Source organism: Piliocolobus tephrosceles, chromosome 1 (assembly GCF_002776525.5).
Source record: "Piliocolobus tephrosceles isolate RC106 chromosome 1, ASM277652v3, whole genome shotgun sequence".
NCBI classification, from domain to species: domain Eukaryota; kingdom Metazoa; phylum Chordata; class Mammalia; order Primates; family Cercopithecidae; genus Piliocolobus; species Piliocolobus tephrosceles.
The window spans coordinates 8,435,893-8,449,587 of record NC_045434.1 but is presented as its reverse complement, the minus strand read 5'-3'; the positions used below and the strand labels follow the sequence as shown (position 1 = coordinate 8,449,587).

Genomic DNA, 13,695 nt, shown 5'->3' with positions numbered 1-13,695 from the left:
AAAAAAAAAAAAAAAAAAAAAAAAAAAAAAAAAAAAAAAAAAAAAGTCCTTAAGTTCAGACCTATGCTAGTGTTGTATTTCTGAGGAGCATCTGAGAGAAATGTGAATTTTTATCCCTTTTCTGGGTGACTTATTTTTATGTTGTTGGCCAGCTCTCTTCACTTCTTGTGGGTTGGTGCCTTTGCCTCCTGCCTCTTTGTCTCTTCATTCTCTGTCCCCGTTATGATGGACACTGTGAATTTCAGTCACTGATATTTCTGAGTCTAAATGGCAGCACGTTGGGTTATGAACTGCTTCCTTCGAGAGCCATCTGCAATTAAATTCAAGGGGTTTAGCCTTTATATCCAATATTTATTTATTTATTTATTTATTTATTTATTTATTTATTATTTTTTGAGACAGAGGTTCACTCTTGTTGCCCAGGCTGGAGTGCAATGGCATGATCTCGGCTCACTGCAATCTCTACCTCCTGGTTTCAAGCGATTCTCCTGTCTCAGCCTTCTGAGTAGCTGGGATTATAGACACCCACCACCACGCCTGGTTATTTATTTATTTATTTATTTGAGATGGAGTTTCACTCTTGTTTCCCAGGCTAGAGTGCAATAGTGCGATCTCAGCTCACTGCAACCTCCGCCACCGAGGTTCAAGCGATTCTCCTGCCTCAGCCTCCGGAGTAGCTGGGATTACAGGTGCCTGCCACCACGCCTGGCTATTTTTTTTGTATTTTTAGTGGAGGCGGGGTTTTGCCTTGTTGGCCAAGCTGGTCTTGAACTCCTAACCTCAGATGATCCACCCGCCTTGGCCTCCCTAAGTGCTGGGATTACAGGCGTGAGCCACTGTGTCTGGCCTTGGATCCAAATTTAAATCCAAAATTGGATTTACCAATTAAATCCAAAAGGGAGCTGAGTGAGGTTGTATGTGCCAGTAGCTCTAGCTACTTGGGAGGCTGAGGCAGGAGGATGGCTTGAGCCCAGGAGTTTGAGGTAAGCTTCGGCAACATAGTGAGACCTCATCTCTATTAGAGAGAGAAAAAACCCAGCTGGTTGTGGTGGCTCACACCTATAAATCTAGCCACTCAGGAGGCTTAGGTGGGAGAATTGCTTGAGCCCAAGAGTTCAAGGCCAGCCTGAGCAGCATAGCAAGACCTTATCTGAATTAAGAATCTTAGATGGAAACTGTATAGCCCATAACTTGGCCTGTTCTCTTTTGAGGCAGGAGGTATTTAGGCGGATGAGAGAGCAAAGCAGTTCTGCAGTTGTTTTATGTGGCAACTCTGGCCTCAGACTACAGAGCTTTCTCCTAGCTTGAGAGGCTCCTTTCTGTCAGTAGCCTTGGAAACGGTGCTGCTCCCTGGCAGTGTTTACCCAGCCGCTGTCCCCTGGTGAGGTCAGAGCCAGGTGATCGGCAGTGCTCCCTCTTAATGACTGTGTTTCATCTGCAGGGCGAACACTGTTGGAGAAGCTGTTCAGCCAGCAGGAGAACGGGCCTCCAGAAGAAGCAGAGAAGTTTTGCTCACGGATCATTGCCATGGGTCTTCTCCTTCCTTTTAGTGATTGCTTCAGGGAACCGTGTAATCAGAATGCCCAGACCAATGCAGCTTCGTTTGATGTAAGTAGGAGAATTCACTTCTGCCTGTGAGGCAGATTTGCTGTTGAAATAACAACTACGATGTGTGTCTGCCCAGTCACCCTATAATTTAAAAACAACATGTGATGCAGGCATTTTTTTTCCTTAGCTGCTCAACAGCTCAGTATGTCTGTTTGTACACTAAAAAAAAAAAAAAAAAACTAGAGTATTAAGTACCTTTGCCAAACCTCCTTTTCTTAACAGATGGTCACTCAGGAGTTCTCTAGCCTGCTTTAATCAGCGATGATTTTAAAAATTGATTTCTAAATTATTTTTAATTGTGGTAAAATACAGATAACGTAAAATTTACCATTGTAACCATTTTTAAATGTACCGTTTAGCGGCATCAAATACATTGATGTGGTTGTGCATCCACCACCACCATCCATCTTTAGAACTCTTTTTAATCATCCAAAATAAACTCTGTACCCATTAAACAATAACTCCCCATTCTCCTCTTTCCCCAAGCCCCTAGCAACCACCATTCTCCTTCTATCTCTATGAATCTGACTATGCTAGGTAGCTCATATAAGTGGAATCATGCAGTATTTGTCCTTTTTGTGGCTGACTTATTTCACTTAGCCTAATGTCTTTGAGATTCATCCATGTTGGAGCATGTGTCAGAATTCCCTTCCTTTTTAAGGCTGAATAATATTCCATTGTAGGTATATGTCACATTTTGTTTATCCACTCATTCATCAATGGGCACTTGGCTTGTTTCCACCTTTTGCTATAATGCTGCTATGAATATGGGTTCATAATGAGTGAATAATGCCGCTGTGAACGTGAGGTACAAATACTGCTTCAAGACTCTGGAATCAGCGATGATTCTAAAGTGGCTGTAAGTCAGTACTTATGACTTTGCTGGTCGTAGGCATTCCTTCAGAAGCAGCTCCACTGAGCACAGCTACTCCTCCCAGTGGGCCGGAGGTTTCCGTGGACCCCACAATGCTATTTTGGTGCGTTCCTAACTCATGTATATGTGAAGTATGGACTTGAAGCAGCATCGTCTGCTTCATCCCCAGCTCCCATTCACCAAGAGGGTTAATACTGTAGAACAGTAATTCACCAGGCATATTGACAGTTCATAACGAATATGAGCACAGCCGGATTCTCATTGTTGAGACAGAGTATTGCCAGTCATTCTCAGGTATGTGGTATATGTGTGGCATTGGTTGGGATGAGTACCTCTAAAACCCAGATGTATAAGAATTCTCATGTATGAAATTCTCATAGCTAAATTGACGATTGGCCCACTTGTGCAGAGCCCAGGATTTTTATTTGAGGATAATGGTTTTTCTTTTACTTTTACTCTTTTTTTTTTTTTTTTTTTTTGAGATGGAGTCTCACTTTGTTGCCCAAGCTGGAGTGCAGTGGTGCTATCTTGGCTCACTGCAACCTCTGCCTCCCAAGTTCAAGCAATTCTCCTGCCTCAGCCTCCTGAGTAGCTGGCCTTACAGATGTGCACCACCATGCCTGGCTAATTTTTGTATTTTTAGTAGAGATGGAGTTTCACCATGTTGGTCAGGCTGTTCTCGAACTCCTGACCTCATGATCCACCCTCGTCAGCCTCCCAAACTGCTGGGATTACAGGCATGAGCCACTGTGCCCGGCTGTGGTTTTTCATCATATGGGTTATTTACTTTGTTTTGTTACTGCCAACTGTGCTCTCTTAGCCTTCTTCAATATATAGGAATGAAATAATGATGAGTTTTAAAGACAATGAAAATGAGCCCTGGCTAAGGTCAAGATACGATAGTAAATAATAAAGTGTCTATATCTGCTCACTTTGCTTCCTCTTCTTTACCCATTACAGCCTGCAGTCTTCCTCAATCTTCCTTTGGTATTAGGGAAATAAATCACACAAAATATTCAGAGGTCTTCTTGATTCTTGATGCTTCCCATTTGAAAGAAAATTCCCCATGTTGTGCTGTGTGTGACTTGGGAAGTTTCCTTCCTGAGATTTGTTTACATTTTTCCTGCTGCAATTGTTTAAAATGACATTGCGGCTAATCACTACTGGGTAGATCTTTTTCTCTTATGGGAAAAACTGTGTAATTTAAATGTTTTCCTCCCTTCTCTTCTATGAAAGGGCTGTGTTATTGTAGAGGCAGAATGCTAGAATGATGGTGTGTTAAATATTATAGAACTCAGTTCTAGAAGATATATTGATTTGGCAAGTTGGAACTATAATTAGTATAGTGCAGGCAAAGGCAAACACTAGCCGTGTCTAGCACTTGCTGTTTGATTCAAACTGTTCCCAAGTTAACGACATTTTCCTCCCTTAAAGCCCAGAAGTGAACAGTCTTGCCAGTCAATAAATGTAGAATTGAATAAACAGAAAAGAAAGGGTAATCCTGTTTCTTTCTCTCTCTCTCTTTTTTTAATCGACTAACCTGGTTGTTTCTTATATTCACCTCACTCCATCTTTGTGTTAGAGACTAGTAACTCTTCCCCGTCATCTTGTTTTGGAGGGCAGCTGGGTGTGGCATCGAGTGTGAAAAACAAACAACAAAGGAACACAGTGCCTTAATGTCGTGTGAAGGCTTTCCTCAGAATCGGGAATTTCTTTCCTTCAACTTGATGGGATTGCATTTTGTCTTCCTTTATTCATGGGCTCTGTGGGACCTCTCTACTCCCCCTTCAAAATGAACGCAAAACAAAGAAAAAAACTGAAGATACTCTTGTATGACATGTTATGCCCTATACTTAAATAGCAGCTCAGCAACAGAACTATGCGTTTATTGGATGCCTAGTCAAGGAGTTTCTTGAAAACCCGGAGAGGGTGACGATATAATGATAACAGGGGGTTCTGAGGACCGGGGGGTCAATGAGGGATGGGGAAAAATGTGCTTATCTATGGGGAGAGAAATTTCCAATAATTAGTCTCTCTGCTGATTTCCAGAAAATAGCTGTTGGGAACATTTCTAACTAACAATCCTCTTGAGATCAGTTGCCCTTCGAGACAGAACATGCTGTGGGAATAAGGTCATAACTGGCACCCTTCCTACCTCCCCACCCCCCCACTTTGTTCCCTTCCCTAATGGGAGCCTCTCTCCCACCTCCCACTCCTCTCCCTTCTCATCTCTGCACTTACCTATGCAATTACAGCAATAAAGATCTTCAGTTTGAGGCTCTTCACTGATGTGGTTTATGTATTAGCCTACTTGACTCAACCCTTCTGATTTTGTTTTATGTTATTTTGTACAGTTTTAGGGCCTAACATTTTGCTTTATCGAGTGCTGTAGAAAGTATGAAAAACAATTGCACATTTTGTCTTACCTTTTAACATGACTAAGATGTCAAGAACTTTAAAAGACAAAGACGGCTTTGAGTGATCCTGTTAATTCATTCACAGATTTTTACCAAATATATTCATTCTAGAAGCCAGGTAGTGTTTTCGTCTCTGGGGATGTGTTAGTGAGCAAGAGAATGTGTTCTGTTGAAATGTGTGTCCTATTCAAAAGGGAGAGAGACAGATTTTGTAAAAATGCGTAGGCTAATGAATTGCTCTCAGATTCTAATAAGTGATATGAAGGAAAACAGGACTAGCAGGATGGAGTGAGTGGCATGGGGTAGGATAAGCGCAGAGGGGAGCCCTGTGAGATGAGGTCTGTGGGAAGGCCATTCCAGGCAGCTCCCAGGGCAAGTCCAAAGGGCATTGGAGGAGCACAAGCATGACTCAGAGGAAGCTGGAGCTTCAAGAGATGAGGACAGCAAGGGCTCAGGCCATAGCATAGGTAGGGTCTGAAAAGCCATGGAAGGAATATGGCTTTTTTTTTCTTTTTTGAGACAGAGTCTTGCTGTATTGGCCATGCAAGATCAGAGGCATGATCTTGGCTCACTGCATCCTCTGCCTCCTGAGTTCAAGCAATTTCTGGCTAATTTTAGTATTTTTAGTAGAGACAGGGTTTCACCATGTTGGCCAGGCTGGTTTTGAACTCCTGACCTCAAGTGATCTGCCACCTTGGCCTCCCAAAGTGCTAGAATTATAGGCGTGAGACACCACACCTGGCTTTTTTTTTTTTTTTTTTTTTTTTAATGGGAGCTTTATGCAGGGGAAGAACGTATTTGTCTTATAATATTCTTTTGTGGATCACCTGGGCTGGTCTTGGTTTGTTTGTTGTGGTGGTGGTTGTTTTTGAGACAGGGTCTCACTCTGTTGCCCAGGTTGGAGAGCAGTAGTGCAATCACGGCTCACTGCAGTCTTGACCTCCTGGGCTCAAGAGATCCTTCCACCTCACCCTTCCGAGTAGCTGGGACTACAGGCATGAGCCACTGTGCCTAGCTAATTTTTTCAGTTGTTGTTATAGATAGGGTCTCACTGTGTTGTCCCAAGTTGGTCTTGAACTCCTGGGGTCAAGCAGTCCTCCTGCCTTGGCCTCCCAAAGTGCTAGGATTATAGGCGTGAGCCACCATGCCCGGCCCCCAGCCTGCTCTTTGAATGTTTGAGTGTAGGCAGGCACAGAAGTAGAAGCAGGAAGGCAGGTGGGATATCGCAGTAGTTTAGTTCTAGATGGTGGCAGTAGCTTGGGGCAGGATGGTGACAGGGGAGATGAAGACCAGTTAGTAGGTTGGTGTGGATTCTGGAGGTATGGCTGATGGGACTTTTGGTAGGGTAGACATGGCAGCAAGAGAACACAAGGAAATCAAGGATGACTTCTTGGTTTGAAGTAGCTGGGTGGATGGTTATGCCATTCATGAGGTAGAGAAGACAGCTCCATTTTGGGAGGAGGACGTAAGGATAGAACTGCCAGCAAGAGAAAACAGGGATAATACTAATGCTTGCTACTTGGCAGATTGTATTGTTGACTTATAGATGATGGTATATTTCAGTGGTCTGAGGCTAGGCTTCTTTGTTTACTTGGAACCTATTTTAGTCATCTCTCTCATACCTTTTTCAAAATGACGTCCCTTTTTCTGGGTCATATGCGTATTTTCCAGCCAACCACACTTATCTTACATAATTGTTGATTATTCATTAACAAGCTCTTCTAGGATTTCTTTAATCCTAACTGTGGCAGATATTATATGATCTGCTTACATCACCAAGAGTTAAGCAAGTTTACTTGACCCAAGCATTTTTGCAGGTGTAGGTGGTTCTAAATCTACTTAATCCTTCATGAGCTTATGTTTAAACTTCTGCCTAGCAGGATATTTTTGGATGCATGTTTTTGGTTGCTGGACTTGTTTGGGTTTGGCAGATCTGCTGATTTTGCCAAACGTGGTGATCCCATGCTCACCAGATGGGCAAGAGCTCTTTGATATGTATGTAAATGGACATCGGCTTGGATGAATGTGTGAGCGAAGCTAAAATTAAAGACAAGGAAGACATAAAAATTCGGGTTACAAAGAAACCCAAGAAACAAGATTTTTGAACCTGTTGAAAGATGGAGTAATTAATCAAAACCAACAGCAGCCAGTCCTAGAAAACTAATGAAATACGTTCTACTCATTGTCACCATAGACAAAAAGAAGACTTAAGTAGACAAACAAATTATTATTTGCATTTGAAATCATTATTATTTTTTTCTTTCTTGAGACAGGGTCTCACCCTGCTGCCCAGGCTGGAGTACAGTGGCACGATCTTGGCTTACTGCAACCTCCGCCTCTTGGGTTCAAGGGATTCTCCTACCTGAGCCTCCTGAGTAGCTGGGATTATAGGCATGTGCCACCACACCCAGCTAATTTTTGTATTTTTAGTAGAGATGGGGTTTCACCATGTTGGCCAGGCTGGTCTTGAACTCCTGACCTCAGGTGATCCATCTGCCTTGGCCTTCCAAAGTGCGGAGATTATAGGTGTGAGCCACCTAGCCTGGCCTTGAATTCATTTTTTTTTTTTTTTTTCCAGAGCGGGAAAAACATTTTGATGCTATTTAGCCAAGCCCACACAGATCTTTTCCTGAGAAGCAACAAAAGCCTTGCCACGTCTTTCAGCTCTAAGAGCATATATACACACATATGTATTTTTTGCTGTATATTTATTTTTTAAACATTATGTACCGTATCAACTCTCAAAGTTGTTTGTATTTTAAAGGTGGTATTAAAATAATACTTAATTTTTTCAGATCAACTTTAACAGTTATTTTATCTGATGATTTTGTTTACCAAAATTTACATAAGCTGTGTGGACTTGCTGTATGTTAATGCCTGCTGATGCCTTTTATTGTTTTGTTTTTGAGATGGAGTCTCTGTCACCCACGCTGGAGTACAGGGGCATGATCTCGGCTCACTGCAACCTCTGCCTCCCAGGTTCATGTGATTCTCCTATCTCAGCCTCCTGAGTGGCTGGGACTACAGGCACATAGCACCATGGCCAGCTAATTTTTGTATTTTTAGTAGGGATCGGGTTTGGCCACATTGCCCAAGCTGGTCTTGAACTCCTGACCTCAAGTGATCCACCCACCTTAGCCTCCCAAAGTGCTGGGATTATAGGTGTGAGACAACATGCCCTAGCCACCGTTATTGACACTGCTCTTGCCTTCTGGCGGTCACCGATGAGAATGTAGCTCCTTGTCTCTCCCTCTTCCTTCTGACATAATTAATATTGCTATTTCGAGTTTCTCTTTCATAACACTTCTTTGAATTTTAAATAATATGCTTATGATTTTTGCCATTGTTTCATTAAATTCAGATCGTATCTCTTGCCACCCCACCCACCATGTAATAGTCACACTATTCGTGTCTCCACTTTCGCCTTCATTTAGTTTGAGCCCTGTCTACGTCCCAGCTTCTACCAGATACACTTTTTTTTTGAGATGGAGTCTCGCTCTGTCGCCCGGGCTGGAGTGCAGTGGCCGGATCTCAGCTCACTGCAAGCTCCGCCTCCCGGGTTTACGCCATTCTCCTGCCTCAGCCTCCCGAGTAGCTGGGACTACAGGCGCCCGCCACCTCGCCCGGCTAGTTTTTTGTATTCTTTAGTTGAGACGGAGTTTCACCGTGTTAGCCAGGATGGTCTCGATCTCCTGACCTCGTGATTCGCCTGTCTCGGCCTCCCAAAGCCAGATACACTTTTATGTTTAGGGTATACTTTTAAGATTAATAGTTTATCTATAAGTTGGAAGACATACGGATGCTGTGTAACTGTTGCACTGCAGAGGCAGATAGCATATTCTGATTTTGTTTCCTTTTCAGTATTCCAATATCACAACCCCCAGGCCATTTGAACAAGGATTTCCCTGGGTCAAGTTCAAAAGATTTTTGTGTTTATTTATTTATTTATTTATTTATTTATTTATTTATTTATTTATTTATTTTTGAGACAGAGTCTCACTCACTCACCCAGGCTGCAGTGCAATAGCGCCATCTCGGCTCCCTGAAACCTTTGCCTCCTGGGTTCAAGCAATTCTCCTGCCTCACCCTACTGCGTAGCTGGGATTACAGGCAGATACTACCACGCCCGGGTAATTTTTTGTATTTTTAGTAGAAACAAGGTTTCACCATGTTGGCCAGGCTGGTCTCTCACTGGTGACCCCAAGAGATCCACCTGCCTCAGCCTTCCAAAATGCTGGGAGTACAGGCATGAGCCACTGCACCTGGCTGAATTCTATGTTTTGAGTAAACAATCACTTGCTCAAAAGTATCCCATATTTAGTTTAGTTTGTATTTGGTTTATCCTTTCCTTATACAGGGAACTCCCATCCAGCACGATGAAGTTTTTGACTGCCTCTTATTTTCTTTTTTTGGGTGAAGAAACATAACTTTTCCTCCTGTATTCTCAGTATTTTTTATTTTTCAGTTCATTCTTGCCATTTCATGGAATTCTTAAATTCTTTGTCTTCTAATTTAGATTGGGTTCTTCATATTTAATCATGATTTCCGCTTGTTTTTCTCAGCTCCCCCTTTCCCTTCCGACACCTACCCCCCAACCCCCTGCCCTGTTACTAGGAACACAAAGATGAAAAGAAAGCTTCTATCCTGAACTGGCTTATGGTCCACTTTAAATAAATAAACACATGGAAATGAATTATTGGAGCTTAGTGGATGAAGTGGGCTCCATAGTCAAGGTGTCTGGGATTTCTCAGCTATGGTGCAAACTTAGGTAAATGCCTGCATTTCTCAAAGTTTGCTTCTTCTTGGGTAAAATGAGGAATAAATATAGTAATTGCTGAGTGAGAGGAAAGTATGAATACGAATAAAGCATTTTGCACACTACAGGCACATAGTAAGTGTTCAATGCCCTTTGGCTCTCACCACAGGTCATAATCGTGTTTAGGCTCTGGGTGGAGATATTTATAGTACAGGGACCAAAGGGGAAGGTTTGTAACTGGGTCTCCTTGGTAACTCAGGAGATAATAGCTGGGGCAAGACTTGAGGAATGGGTAGGAGTTAGCTGCAGGGAGCAGCCATGAAAGAAGTCTGTAGGTCGGGCGTGGTGGCTCACATACCTGTATTCCCAGCACTTTGGGAGGCTGAGGCGGGTGGATCACCTGAGGTCAGGAGTTTGAGACCAGCCTGACCAACATGGTGAAACCCTGCCTCTTCTAAACATACAAAATTAGCTGGGTGTCTTGGCACATGCCTGTAACCCCAGCTACTCAGGAGGCTGAGGCAGGAGAATCGCTTGAACCCAGGAGGCGGAGGTTGCAGTGAGCCAAGATCGCACCACTGCACTCCAGCCTGGGCAACAGAGTGAGACTCTGTCTCAAAAAAAAAAAAAAAAAAAAAAAAAGTCTGTATACTGGGCAGTACTTAGAAAGGCATGGGGGTGCATGTGAGCACAGTTCCTAAGTATTTCTGGAGTATAAATTGAGAGAATGATGAATAGAAAGGAGACCAGAAATGTAAACAAAGACAACCTGGGGGTGCTTTTGAATAATTTTGAGTAGTTAAGCCATAAACAGATTGGCATTTATAAAATATCACTCTGGTGGCAGGATGGAGAATGGATTGAAGAAAACTAAAATTAGCATCTGGGTGATCAGAAAAGTGTCTAAACTGAAACAGAGGCTGTGGGGTTGGAAAGAGCCAGATATAGGGAATCTTTAGGATTTAGAATTGACAGGACTTGCCATTTGATTGGATGTGAGGCAGTGGAGTAGATGATTTCTTTGAGTTTCTGGTTCACATTTCTGGGATACTCTACTAAAGAGTTAGAATACTAAAGAGGAAACAGGTTTCAGAGAGAATAATCATTCTCTTTTGACATCTAGAATTTGTGATTATTTGGGACTTTACGGCGGCTATTCCTTAAGGGCAAGGGAACTGATATTGCTGGCATAGACCATAGGTTATATGGTGAAATCATGAGCAAATAAGTCTCATAAATTAAGAGAATGTTGACCAATCAAAAGATTAAAGTTCTTAACGACAGTGGAGAATAATTAGATATAGTGAGAATATAGAGAGAATGAATTCGTTGGTGGTTGTGGCCAGAGGGAAAGATATTGGTGTTTAAGACTTAAGAGGTGGAGGTGGTCTACGCATTCCAAAGACCAGTCCATGGTGGAGAGGTAGGCCCGTTGTGATTAGAATTGAGAAGCTCAGGGTGTTGTTTGGGACTTAATGTCCCATAGAATGTGGAAGAGTCAGCCTTGAGAAGCAGATAGAGGACCATGTGGTAAAGTCCTTGACATGTGAAACCTATACCAAGGAGGTTTGTCAGGGTCTGTGATGAAGAGGGGTAGATGAGATGATACGGGCTTCCGAAGTGGAGCGGGTTATGCTCAGGATGGATGTGGAATACTCTCTAGATGATTATGGAGGGCTGGATTAGAAGGTCGCGGTATGAGGGAGGATTGGGAAAATCACCTTTCAGGTTCCGTCATCACTTGGCTTTGATGATCACATTGGCCTTTTCATTAGCTTCTTGGGTTTGCCTGCTACTGGTTTCCAGTCCAGTCTCCTCAGTCTTGTCTAGTGGTTCTCAATCCAGGGTTATGTTGCCCTACAGAGGACATTTGACAATGTCCAAAGACATTTGGGGTTGTCACAGTGGGGAGAGGGGTGCAACTGGCTTCTAGCGGGTAGAGACTGGGGCACTGCCAAGCATTCCAAATGCACAAGACATCTCCCTCTTTCCCCCAACAAAGAATTTCCCAGTGCAAAATGTCAGTAGTGCCAGGGTTGAGAAATCTAGTGATATATGTCTGATCATGTTGTTTTACTTTATTTTTTGAGACAGGCTGGAGTGCAGTTGTGTGATCACAGCTCACTGCCTGCCTTAACCTCCTGGGCTCAAGTGTTCCTCCCACCTCAGCCTCCCAAATAGCTGGGATTACAGGCACATGCCACCATGACCAGCTAGTCTTTTATTTTTATTTTTATTATTATTATTATTTATTTTTTTTTTTTTCATAGAGACGGGGTCTCCTTATGTGGCCAAGGCTGGTCTTGATTTCCTGGGCTCAAGTGAGCCTACTGCCTTGGCCTCCCAAAGTGATGGGATTACAGGCATGAGACACCACACCTGGCCATGTCATTTTAATTGTTTCTCTGTCAGAATAAACTCCAGCTTCTTTGGATCTCCGTGGTCTTCCTTCTGCCTTTCAAAACCTTCCCACTTCTACCGCTCCTGACCCACTTTCCTTTCCAGACTCTTTCGTCAGGCTGAAGTGTTGTTGATTTTCCTAATTGTCCATGTTTTCTCTCACCTCTGGGGCTCTGTGGACACCACTACTTCTGCTCTTCACTATTATTTCCCGGTTAGGCTCCACTCTTTCTCATAGGATGCTATTCAGAGTTAGATGCCATTCCCTCCCAGACATCTTCTTTAGCCATCTCAGTCTGCATTTTCTCTCTCAAAGGATATGTTACACATATTATAATTGGCTATTTACCCTGTAATGCCTGAATGCAAATTAAATATTGTGTGAAGGTTCCTTGAACAAGGTAATGCTGTGTCCTTGTGTTTACCTGACAGATCTCCCCAGAGTAGTTAGGAGTGGACTGTAGTCCTAGACTCGATTCTTATCCCATCTCCTCCACCTACTTAAGAGGTGAGAACATTTACCCAAGGTCACATTAAAATTTTTCATGTCTAATAATCCCTGGAGTTGTTTTGAAGATTAAATGAGATTAATTTATAAGGCATTTAGCACAATGTCTAGCACATCACAAATGCTAGGTAATTATTAGTGATTGGTATTTAATATTATTGCCCTTCAAGTTCTTGTTGCAGAATCAGGCATAACTGTTTAACAAATATGCTTTGATTTTGTAAGGAAGAGAGCTGTAGGAAAGCTATGATGACTGCAGTGGGGAGGAACTGGAGAATGTATTCATTGAATTGTCTTGAATGATCAAAGATTGCCTATATTTGATAATCTTGAAAACACTTGGGCTGGGTGCAGTGACTAACACCTGTAATCCCAGCACTTTGGGAGGCTGAGGCAGGAGGATAGCTTGAGCACAGGAGTATGAGACCAGCCTGGGCCACATAGAGAGACTCTGTCTTTACAAAAAAATTAAAAAATTAGCCAGATGTGGTGGTGCACACCTGTAGTCCCAGCTGTCGGAGAGGCTGAGGTGGGAGGATCACTTGAGCCTGGGAGGTTGAGGCTGCAATGAACTGTGATTGCACCACTGCACTTAAACCTGGGCAATAGAGTGAGACCCTGTCTCACCAAGAAACAAAAAACAGTAACAATAACAAAAAAAGAGAGAGAGAAAAGTAAACACTTGGAGAGGGAGAAGATGGGAGAAGGGATGGGACATGGGTCTGTTCTGGAATTAGTCTGGGAGTTGACTCTGTATTGGATCTCTGCTTCTGGGCTTATTGCCATCCTCCTTTCTGAATTCATTTTACTTAATTTTACTGCTATAATTACCACATTCCTTCACCAACCCTCATGCCCCCATATCTTTCTGGATGAGTGAAAGGGAAATGGAAAGAGTAGGAAAGCTATGGGGAGGTAACTGCAAATTGTGAAGGGAAATCTGTCATACCCACTTGGTGTTATGTTCATGACCATTCCATAGTGACTCTGTGCTTTCCCTAGGTCAGTCTGTAGAAGTATTACACTCGAATATTGACATATGATGTACTTATTTAGCTCTCTGTGTGTATGTGTGCAAGTGTCTGGCATACTTGACAGACAATGTGGCATGAAAGAACGAAGCGTTTTGCTT

At 42.8% G+C, this 13,695-nt stretch overlaps 1 protein-coding gene across 1 annotated transcript in view; it reads left to right on the top strand.

The window, feature by feature from the left end:
• FMN2 (formin 2) overlaps positions 1 to 13,695 on the top strand; it is a 390,950-nt gene that overhangs the window by 31,476 nt on the left and 345,779 nt on the right. Inside the window, exon 2 of the mRNA XM_023216188.2 lies at positions 1,442 to 1,608. Coding sequence (XP_023071956.1) covers positions 1,442 to 1,608 — 167 coding nt within the window. The remainder of the gene's footprint in view (positions 1 to 1,441; positions 1,609 to 13,695) is intronic.